General features: G+C 53.1%; 1 protein-coding gene across 1 annotated transcript in view; it reads left to right on the plus strand.

Annotated features, from left to right (window-relative positions):
- The window catches only part of akap9 (A kinase (PRKA) anchor protein 9), a gene marked incomplete in the record, with an annotated part of 57,551 nt that overhangs the window by 13,988 nt on the left and 32,377 nt on the right, over positions 1-11,186 (plus strand). The window contains 11 exon segments of the mRNA XM_036209956.1: positions 2,450-2,605; positions 2,685-2,861; positions 2,929-5,382; positions 8,059-8,139; positions 8,848-9,058; positions 9,373-9,443; positions 9,532-9,649; positions 9,765-9,862; positions 10,218-10,317; positions 10,679-10,904; positions 11,134-11,179. Of these exon segments, the coding sequence (XP_036065849.1) occupies positions 2,450-2,605; positions 2,685-2,861; positions 2,929-5,382; positions 8,059-8,139; positions 8,848-9,058; positions 9,373-9,443; positions 9,532-9,649; positions 9,765-9,862; positions 10,218-10,317; positions 10,679-10,904; positions 11,134-11,179 (3,738 nt within the window).

Consider the following 11,186-nt stretch of genomic DNA (forward strand, 5'->3'; position numbering starts at 1 on the left):
TTGTGCATGACCCGATTAGTCGACTAATCGGAAAAAATAATCGGTGATTAGTCGACTATTAAAATAATCGTTTGTGGCAGCCCTACAGTCAATAAACATTGGAGAATTAGCTCAAAGAGTCTTTGGTGAGAGCGGTTCAGAACCCCTTAATGAGTGAAGAGATCAGATCGGCTGGTTTGCGGGACCGGGGGAGCCAGGCCTGGGGTTGGGGCTTCTAGGCAAGCGCCAGGTGGCTGGGGCTTCTCCCACGGGCCCCGGTCAGATCCAACCCGAAAGAGCGACATGGGATCACTCCCCAGTGGGCCCACCACCTGCAGGGGAGCTCTGAAGGGGCCGGTGCAATGTGGTTTGGGCGGCGGTCAAAGGCGAGTCCCTCGGCGACCCAAACCCCGGTCATGGAATTTGGCTTTTGGGACATGGAATGTCACCTCTCTGGGAGGGAAGGAGCCTGAGCTGGTGCGAGAGGTTGAGAGATACCGGCTAGATATAGTTGGGCTCACCTCGACGCACAGCCTAGGCTCTAAAACTCAGTCTCTCAAGAGAGGCTGGACTCTCTACCACTCTGGAGTTGCCCATGGTGAGAGGCGGCGGGCTGGGGTGGGCTTACTCGTGAGCCCCCAGCTCAGCCGCCAAGTGTTGGAGTTCACACCGGTGGACGAGAGGGTCGTGTCCCTTCGCCTTCGGGTGGGGGACAGGTCTCTGACTGTGGTTTCGACTTACGGGCCAAACAGCAGTTCGGAGTACCCGGCCTTCTTGGTGTCTCTTGAAGGGGTACTGGAAAGTGCCCCAACGGGGGACTCCGTCGTCCTCCTGGGGGACTTCAATGCCCACGTGGGCAATGACAGTGGCACCTGGAGGGGCGTGATTGGTAGGAATGGCCTCCCTGACCTGAACCTGAGCGGCGTTTTGTTGTTGGACTTCTGTGCACGTCATAGTTTGTCCATAACGAACACCATGTTCGAACACAAAGGTGTCCATCAGTACACCTGGCATCAGGACACCCTAGGTAGGAGATCGATGATCGACTTTGTAGTGGTTTCAGGCGATCTCCGGTCGTGTGTTTTGGACACTCGGGTAAAGAGAGGGGCAGAGCTGTCCGCTGATCACTACCTGGTGGTGAGTTGGATTCGCTGGCGGGGGAGGAGGCCGGAAAGACTCGGCAGACCTAAACGTACTGTGAGGGTCTGCTGGGAACGTCTGGCTGAGCCCTCCGTCAGGGAGGTCTTTAACTCCCACATCCGGGAAAACTTCAAGCAGGTGTCGAGGGAGGTTGGTGACATAGAGTCCGAGTGGACCATGTTCTCCACCTCTATTGTCTCTGCTGCAGACCTGTGGTCGCAAGGTCTCTGGTGCCTGTCGTGGCGGCAACCCCGAACCCGGTGGTGGATACCGGAAGTAAGGGATGCCGTCAAGCTGAAGAAGGAGTCCTATCAGGCCTGGCTGGCTTGTGGGACTCCAGAGGCAGCTGACAGGTACCGGCAGTTTAAGCGAGCTGCGGCCCGGGCTGTGTTGGAGGCAAAAACTCGGTCCTGGGAGGAGTTTGGTGAGGCCATGGAGAAGGACTATCGGTTGGCCTCAAAGAGATTCTGGCAAACCATCTGGCGACTCAGGAGGGGAAAGCGGTTTTCTGCAGGCACCGTTTTCGGGGTGGAACTGTCCATCACCCAATCTGAGGTCACTGAGGTAGTCAAAGAGCTCCTCGGTGGCAAGGCTCCGGGGGTGGATGAGGTTCAAGTCTCTGGATGTTGTGGGAGTGTCTTGGCTGACACGTTTCTGCGGCATTGCGTGGCAGACAGGAACCGTACCGCTGGACTGGCAGACTGGGGTGGTGGTTCCCCTTTTCAAGAAGGAGGACCGGAGGGTGTGTTCCAACTACCGGGGAATCACACTCCTCAGCCTCCCTGGGAAAGTCTATGCTAGGGTACTGGAGAGGAGAGTCCGTCCGATAGTCGAACCTCAGATCCAAGAACAACAGTGCGGTTTCCGTCCTGGTCGTGGAACAGTGGTTTTAAAAACCTTCAGAATCCTAAACGCTTTGATTAGTTTCAGTTTTCCTTCAGACTTCAGCTCCAAATCCAGCATGAGATGACCTCTGTTTACAACTTCATCTGGTTTGTTTTTCTGACATCATGAGTCGGTTCCGTTCTGAAGTCTCGGTCGGTTCCGTTGTGACGTCTCAGTCGGTTCCGTTCTGAAGTCTCGGTCGGTTCCGTTGTGACGTCTCAGTCGGTTCCGCTCTGAAGTCTCGGTCGGTTCCGTTGTGACGTCTCAGTCGGTTCCGTTGTGACGTCTCGGTCGGTTCCGTTGTGACGTCTCGGTCAGTTCCGGTCTGAAGTCTCGGTCAGTTCCGGTCTGAACCGTTCCATTCACAGCTGCTGTTCATGGTCGTTTCCACAAACCCATGATGTTCTTCTGAGTTCTGGTCCGGTTTCCGTCTGTATTTCTGCAGCTGCAGGACTTTGAAGCGGCTCTGAAGCAGCGCGATGGAATCATCACTCAGCTGACCTCCAACCTCCAGCAGGCTCGAGAGGAGAAAGACGAGATCATGAAGGAGTTCCTGGCTCTGACGGATGAGAGCCAAAAGCTCCGCCTCCAGTTCCAGCAGGTGGGGGCGTGTCTTCTTCACCATTCATGGCGTACCTCTGGAAGCTTTTCCCGATGTGCCGTCTCGCTGCTCCTCACAGCTCCAGGCCGGTGAGACGCTGAGAAACACCAGCCACAGCAGCACCGCCGCCGACCTGTTTCAGGCCCGGCAGCAGCTGCTCCAGAACCAGCAGCAGCTGGAGGAGCGGGCCGCGGAGGTCCGGGAGCAGCAGGAGCTGATCCGGCAGCTGGAGCAGCGGCTCAGCCAGATGGAGATGGTGAGGACTCCAGAACTCACAGTTCTGACTGCAGCGGTTCTGTTTGTTAACCCGATTGGACTTGCAGACAGGGAGAAGATCGGAGGAGTCCTTCCTACAGAAGATCCAGGAGAAGGAGGTGCAGGTGGCAGAGCAGGAGAAGCTCCTCCTGAGCCAGGAGCAGTGGATGGAGGGGCTGAGAGCAGAAAAGGAGGTCTTCACACAGACACTAGCAGAGAACAGTCGGCTAATCGAGGAGCAAACTGCAGTAATCACAGAACACGAGCGCTCGGCGGCCCGGCTCAGGGAGGAGCTGATCCACGCCGGACGCCCTGCAGACCGCCAGGAGGAGGAGCTACAGAGGGTCCTGGCAGAACGAGATCGTCTGCTGGCTCAGCTGCAGATGTCTGGAAAACAACAGTCTGACCTCCAGGAGAGAACGACTGCAGCGGAGTCGGAGCTGAAGCTGCGCCTGCAGGAGGTGGAAGACGCCAAGTCTGAGCTGAACGTCTGTCACAGCGACCTGGAGAAAGGCCAGAAGGAGCTGGAGAGCTGCAGGAAGGAGCTGGCAGCTTCCAGAGAGAAGGAGCGGGAGTCCTCCACCCAGATCCTGCAGCTGATGGGGACGGTGGAAGACCTACAAAAACGCTGTCATCAGGGGGGCGGGGCTGACAACGCCAGGAGCCTGGAGCTCCTCAGGGCGGAGCTGGACGAGCAGCACGGCCAGCAGATCGTGCAGATGAAGCAGGAGGTCCACCTGCAGCACGCCGCCAGACTGCAGCAGATGGCCGAGCAGCATCGCGCTGAGATGGAGCTCCTGAGAGCGCAGACGTCCTCCCGCAATGAGGTGGAGGTCCTGAAGGAGGCTCTGGAGCGCTCCGAGAGCACGCACAGCCACACCACGCTGCAGCTGAGACAGGCCCTGCAGGAGAGGGCCGCCCTGCAGGCCCAGGTCCAGACTCTGCTCTCAGATGGAGAGGCCGCTGCAGCACAGCACCGTGCAGAGCTGCAGCGACTGCAGGAGGCCGTCCAGCAGCTGAGGAGCGAGCTGGCAGACGCTCAGGAGGCCTCGCAGGAGGCCGAGGCGAAGCACGAGTCAGAAATCACCAACTACAAGATCAAGCTGGAGATGCTGGAGCGGGAGAAGGACGCCGTCCTGGACCGCATGGCCGAGTCCCAGGAGGCGGAGCTAGAGCGGCTGAGGACGCAGCTCCTCTTCAGCCACGAGGAGGAGCTGAGCAGCCTCCGAGAGGAGCTGCAGAGAGAGAGCTACCTCAACACGGAGAACCTCCTGCAGGAGGCTGCTGCAAAGCAGCGAGCGGCTCTGGAGGAGCAGCGGAGGACTCATGTGGAGGAGCTGCTCCTGTCACAGCAGGAGAAGGAGAGCTTCGCTGTGGAGCGGGACGACCTCCTGCAGCAGATCCTGGCCCTCAAAGAGGACCTGAAGCTGGCTCTGCACAGCTCCAACGCAGACGACCTGGTGCAGCAGCTGCAGGAGCTGCAGGTGGAGCTGGAGGAGCTAAGGACGGGCGCTCAGGAGCGCGCTCGGCTGCAGGAGGAGGTGCAGGAGTTACTGAGAAAGGAGGAGAAGCTGGAGCAGCAGACCAAAGACAGAGAGGACAAGCTTCATCTTCTAGAGTCAGAAAAGGAGAATTTGATGGAAGAGCTGCAGGTCAAACAGAGACGAATGGAGACACTGATGGCGGAGAACAATCAGATGCAGCGGCACGCCGCCGAGCTCCAGGAGGAGGTGGAGAAGCAGAAGACCACCTTCTCCTTTGCAGAGAAGAACTTTGAGGTGAACTACCAGGAGCTGAAGGAGGAGTACTCCTGCCTGGTCCAGACCAAGACGCAGCTGGAGGAGAGGAGTCGCAGGGAGACGCTGGAGTTGGAGGCCAGGATGGTTCTCCTTCAGTCCCAGATCCAGGAGCTGCAGAGGAGCAGAGGGGGAGAACCGGAGTCTCCTGAGCTGAAGGAAAAGCTTCAGGTGGCTTCAGAGGAGAAGAGGATCCTGGAGGAGCGTCTCTCTGAGGCCACCGAGCAGCTCCAGGTCACACAGAAGACGCTGCAGCAGCTGCAGGAGGAGCTGGAGAACGTACGAGAAGAAAACGTGAAAGTCATCAACCAGAATGAACGCAGGCAGGAGAGGAGGAGGAGCGCCCAGCCCTCAGAGGAGGAGACTCTCCTGCTCCTCACACACGCAGCAGAGAGGGAGAAGGACCGCCTCCTGGAGGCGACTCCGTCTCCAGCGCCGCTCTCCTCAGAGGAGGGACCTGTTGAAGGACAGCCCCCCCCTCACAAGCCTGCCGGCGGAGGGTCAAGCAGGCGCAAGCGGCGGCAGAAGTCCAAGCAGGAGCGCAGAGCGGCTCCTCCACTGAGGGGGGAGGAGGACGGAGCAGCAGGAGCAGCAGGAGCAGCAGGAGCTGCAGGGGAGCAGATGCAGCCTCAGATGCACAGCCGGGTTTTGATACGTTTGAGGGAGACGAGCGGCGAGGACGACTTCACCGGGTACCAGGGAGACGGAGAGCGCTCTGGCACGGCGGTGAGTCTGCCGTGCACACACAGTCACACGCACGTGCACATGCACGTGCACACGCATGTGCACACTCACATGCACAGTCACACACACAGTCACATGCAGTCACATATGCGTGCACATGCACAGTCACATGCACACTCAAACTCACACACACTCTCACATGCACACTCTCACATGCACACTCACATGCGCACTCTCACATGCACTCTCACATGCACACTCACATGCACACTCACATGCACACTCACATGCGTACTCTCACATGCACACTCACATGCACACTCTCACATGCACACTCACACTCTCACACGCACTCTCACATGCACACTCTCACATGCACTCTCACATGCACTCTCACATGTACTCTCACATGCACACTCACATGCACACTCTCACATGCACACTCTCACATGCACTCTCACATGCACACTCACATGCACACTCACAGCTGCCTCTCCTGTCTCCGGACTGTTTGAAATGCGCATGAGGCTGAGCAGAGACGCTCCGTCTAAACTGCAGCATTTCTCTGATGCTGGGCGGTCTGACAGCAGACGTGATCAGAACCGCAGCACGGGTTCTGGGGTTCTGACTGGTGTTCTGCAGAAGCATTCCAGCCCTCTCAGTGAGGAGCGCATCGTGAGTCCTCTGAAAGGCTGCAGGCAGAGAGCTGCGAGATTTACTCACATTTGTTCATTTTCTGCAGTTTGACAGAAAAAACATCAAATCTGAGTAAACGGTCGGATTGATGCTGAGGTTCTGCTGGAGGTTCTTTAAAGACCCACTCTGATGGAAACGCTGGTGTTTCTAACATGTTGTGGTGGTGTTTTTTCTGAAGATAGAGGACATTTATAAAAGGATTTAAGATTAAAATTTCCGAGTATTTCTTTGTTTAAATCGTTGTGAAAATGCAGTTTGAAAGATATCTATTATGATGTAGAAAATACAGTGGGCGTGGCTTCAGTCTTCCTGCTCCGCCCCATTCTGATGCATCCACAAATAGATCCATGAACGTCTTTGTTTTCCTGGTCTGAGCTGGAATCCGGATCAGAACCGTACGGCTGGATTGAAACCATGTTGCTGTTTTTGTTGCACCGTTAATGTTAGCATGAGGTTGTTAGGGACTGTAAGCTAGTGGGAGAGAAACAAAAGGATGATGGGATATCAGCGCAGGCTTACTTCCACACGAACGGTCCCACCCTCATTTTAGAGTTTAATTTTGGATGAATCCTGCCGCTCTGCAGAAACTATATCCTGGAAAACGACAGCTTTTAGATTTTGGTTCAAACCGGCGTGGTCGTCATGGAGACTGAAACACTAGAAGTGCGTACATTCTAGTAAGTTTCTGTCTGCAGGAGGTGAAGGGTTAAAGTTGTGATGTACAGGATTCAGATTAATGAATCTAGAATCAAATATGAACGAGATTATGCTGGTTAAAATAACGATCCCATCAATTAGGAAGTAAATGTTCAGTTTGTGGTAAACTTTGTCGAGTTCTCTTCCTGTTGTGTTTGCATTTTTATGATCATGTGATGCAAACAAAACCAATCACAAGCTTGCTTTTATCAGGTGGGCTCAGTTCTGATTGGCTGAAGATGAACCCCAGTGAGTGATTAAACATATTTATGACACAGAACTGCAAACAAAAGCTGAATACATTAAAGCGACTCGCTCTTATTTACCCAAAACAGCTCAAAAGGCAGATATGAACGTTTGAAGCTTTTGACTTTTAGACATTTTGTTTTTGTTGATTTGTCTCTGATGGACATTTCCAGTCATAGAACTAAATGACACATGAATCCTAAATATCCTGATGGTTTCCAGTTGGGAAAACATTTTTTATGTCGTATCTCCACAAAGTCTGTTGAATCTCTGATGTACTCAGATGTGTATAGATTCGTGTGACAGGGAGACACAACCACAGTTCAAAGATGAACACTTTGTGTCAGAAACACGCAAGTCAAACACCGGAGTCTCCTGCTGCTCCGGTCTGCACCTGAGCGGGAAGAGTTCGGGAGGATTAAAACACGGGTAGGAGGAATTCTTCAGTTTGAGATCATGATTTAAACTTCATCATCCACAGAAATTACATGTGGAGTGCCCCAAGGCTCCATCCTGGGACCACTTCTATTTAACATCTACATGCTCCCACTGGCCCAGGTTATAAAGAACAACAACATTAGTTACCATAGCGATGCAGATGACACACAGATATATATTAGACTGACACCAGGAGACCGAGGCCCTGTACAGGCTCTTGGTAAATGAGGACATTAATGACTGGATGTGTCACAACTTACTTCAATTAAACAAAAACAAAACTGAGGTTATTGTCTTTGGGGCTAAAGAAAAAAGGTTGGACGTCACTACAGAGCTTCAATCTATTCAACGTGGATCATTTTAAACCTCAACTAAAGTTTGATTTTATTTCCCTCCGTTTTTCCGTGTTTGTTTGGACCTGTTCTGAGAGGTTCTGGTGCTACGAGGTTTGGACCTGTTCTGAGAGGTTCTGGTGCTACGTGGTTTGGACCTGTTCTGAGAGGTTCTGGTGTGACGTGGTTTGGACCTGTTCTGAGAGGTTCTGGTGTGACGTGGTTTGGACCTGTTCTGAGAGGTTCTGGTGCTACGAGGTTTGGACCTGTTCTGAGAGGTTCTGGTGTGACGTGGTTCTTCTGCTAACAGGTGAGCAGTCATGGAGGTGACGGACAGAGAGGTTCAGTCCAGTCTCGGGCAGCAGGAATGGAGAAGGAGAGCCATCATCACGTAAGTGTTGCTGTGATGTCACATGACTTTGACCTTTGACCCTTTACTTCTGAAGAAATGAAATCCTCAGGATCTGAGTCCTGATCCTGCAGACTTCTGCTCTGATTTGCTCTAAATCTGGGGGGCATGATGGAGTTTAGACTGAAGCTGCATCTGCGTACAGGAAGCTGCTGCATATACCAGCAGATTTTCAGAATAAAAGCACTTCCTGTGTGAAGGTTCAGCAGAATCTGCTATCTTCTGTGGTTCCACCTGCTCAGAAAAAGGCTGTTAGCTGCAAAATCTCCTCTACTTCATGGATGGAAATGACCGTTCCTCCTCGTGGTGAAGCCCCGCCCTCGGAGCGTCTACATGTTCAAAGCCGCTCCGTGGCGAGAGCATCAGAACAAAGTGTTTGAAGGGTCGCCTCATTAGGATGCAGAGAGCTCTTCATCTTTCCTCACATCAAAGGGATCAGAATGATGATGTCATCCTCACTGATGCATGTTCACAGACGGATCAGGTTCTGGTTGGTCTCGGTCTCAAAGAACCTGCAGGTTCTGTGATGAAGATCTGGATCTGTTAGATCAGGTCTGATCAGAAAGCAAAACAATCCTGATATGATCTAATTCTGAGGGATCTGCTGTTAATCTGATGGGTTTATTAACACATTTTAGCCCCGCCCCCGTGTGATGCGTGACCTGCAGTGACTGCGCTCTGTGTCTGCAGGGGGAGTGCCGGCTGCAGATGGAGGCGCAGCGCATCAGCCTGTCGCAGATCCACGCCGCGCAGCTGGAGCTCCTGCAGGAGGAGAGCTCCGCCCACGCGCGCTCCCTGGAGCGAAGGCTGCAGGACGTCAGAGGTCCAGGAGGACCAGGAGGTCCAGGAGGTCCAGGAGGACCAGGAGGTCCAGGAGGTCCAGGAGGTCCAGGCCACCTCGGTGAGTAGATGATGTCCGTCGTGAGTTTGTGATGTCACAGAAAGGATCATCCTGCTAGAAAACCTGAGAGTGAAGAAAGTAAAATGATTCGTTTGTATTTCTGTCTAAAATAATCTGATCAATAAAGTTTTTCAACACCTAAATAATCTCAGTTTGAGGAATCAGATTTTGTTCTTCCAATAGGAATTCTCAGTACAGACATTTTTTGACCTGATTAAATAAATCGTCCGATTGGTCAGAACTCTGAATTCTTAGGAACCAGCCTGTGATCTGATCTGATCTGATGATCTTTGTAATCTTTGTTGGTCTCTCAGAGGAACCGACGGTCTTCAGATTCCAGAATCTGATCCAAGCTGTTACAGACGAGAGCAACCAGATCTTCCAGGTAAAGAGCAGAGATCTATTCTCCTAACATCATCAGTCGGATCTGTGCTGCGGTCAAAGCTGAAGGATCCTTGTCTGCTCCTTCAAAGTCTTTTCAGAGGATTCTGGGTGAAGATCTGTCAGAAAGGGTTGACCCAGAGAGTCTGTCCCTTCTGGAGGAGAGACCAGAAACCAGGGAGTCGGCCTCCACCATCCATGAGGCTCGAGGTAAATCTGTTTGTCATGAAGGATCCTGAAGCTCGTCAGAGCTGTAGAGGAGCTCATCTTCATCCTCTGAGGATGAAGATGAGCTCCTCTACAGCTCTGCTCTGTGTTTGTGCAGAGCTCTGCAGAGTTCTTCTGCAGGTGAAGGAGCAGATCGAGGTGGAGCACCGTCGACTTTCACAGCTTCAGGATCTGCTGAGAGCCGAAGGAAACAAGGTTACAACACAAAAACATGTAAACATTTACCCTCTGTGTCTGCACCGACTGCACCGACTGCACCGACTGCGCAGATTTGACCGACTGCACAGATTTGACCGACTGCACAGATTCCACTGACTGCGCAGATTTGACCGACTGCACAGATTCCACTGACTGCACCGACTGCACTGACTGCGCAGATTTGACCGACTGCACAGATTCCACCGACTGCACTGACTCTAAAGTTTATACTGGAGGAATTTCATAGTATAAAATAGCAGGAGTCTCGTTGGCTCTCAGGCTCCTGCGAGTAGAGTTTGTTCTCTGCTGACTCTTTTCGGTGTAAACTTGAGCTCAGCTGTTGTTTTCTTAGATGATCGAGCTGCAGACGGCCTACGATGACCTGAAGAGCAGCAGTGAAAAGGAAATCTCTGAGCTGCACCAGCAGACCTCCATCCCTCCTGCCGGCACAGGTGAGCTCACCTGCTGTCATTAGCAGATCAGTGTTTTCATCGTCTGGGTTCAGAATGTTTCAGCTCCGTTCTCGAGTCGCTTGTTTCAGACAGAAGCCGTTTAAATCAATCAGAATCTTCTTCGTGGTCTTCAGGTTCCTGCGTTTGCTGCTGTTCTAGAGCCGGTTCTGTCCGCTGGACTCATGCTAACAGCTTCTCTTCCATCATTGGTCACGGCGGACCTTCAGCTTTTCTCCTTCATTCCTCCGTGTTAGACGTCGATGTTTCTGCTGCAGCCGAAGCCGTTCCACCAGCAGCTCTGCTCTCTTTCATTGAGACCTCAGAGGTCATCCGGGTCACCGTTCTGACTCTCTCCGTCTAGATCTGGAGGCGCAGACGGGCTCCTCCTCCTCCGGCGTCTCCGTGGAGCTCCAGCGGCTGAAGGAGGACGCTCAGGAGAAGCAGCTCCGGCTGGAGGAGCGTCACCGGCTGGAGATGGAGCGCCTCCGATCCCACTTCCAGCAGCAGGCGGCCGAGACGGAGGAACGCTACGCCACGGAGCTCTTCATGCTGCAGCGCCGGCTGCAGGAGGTCACCGAGGAGCACGGGTAAAGACTGCTGCTGTGAAACCTCCAACACTTTGGCAGGAGAGGTTTAGCTACTTCTCTAAACTATCATGAGAAAAACTGTTGTTGTAGTGAAAACGTAGTAAATCAGGTCGTCATTGATGCGGTCTTTAACAAAAACAAAATCTGTTTCTTAGTCAAAGGTCTCAAACGTCCTAATTCCAGCAAATGTTCTGTCAGTTCTAACTTCCTGTTTTTCTTTTCCCCCCAGAGCTTCTGAGTCCAGTTTGGAGACGGAGAACAGAGAAGTTCTAAAGGTGGGAC

This window comes from Oryzias melastigma, linkage group LG22, assembly GCF_002922805.2.
Source record: "Oryzias melastigma strain HK-1 linkage group LG22, ASM292280v2, whole genome shotgun sequence".
Lineage (NCBI taxonomy): Eukaryota > Metazoa > Chordata > Actinopteri > Beloniformes > Adrianichthyidae > Oryzias > Oryzias melastigma.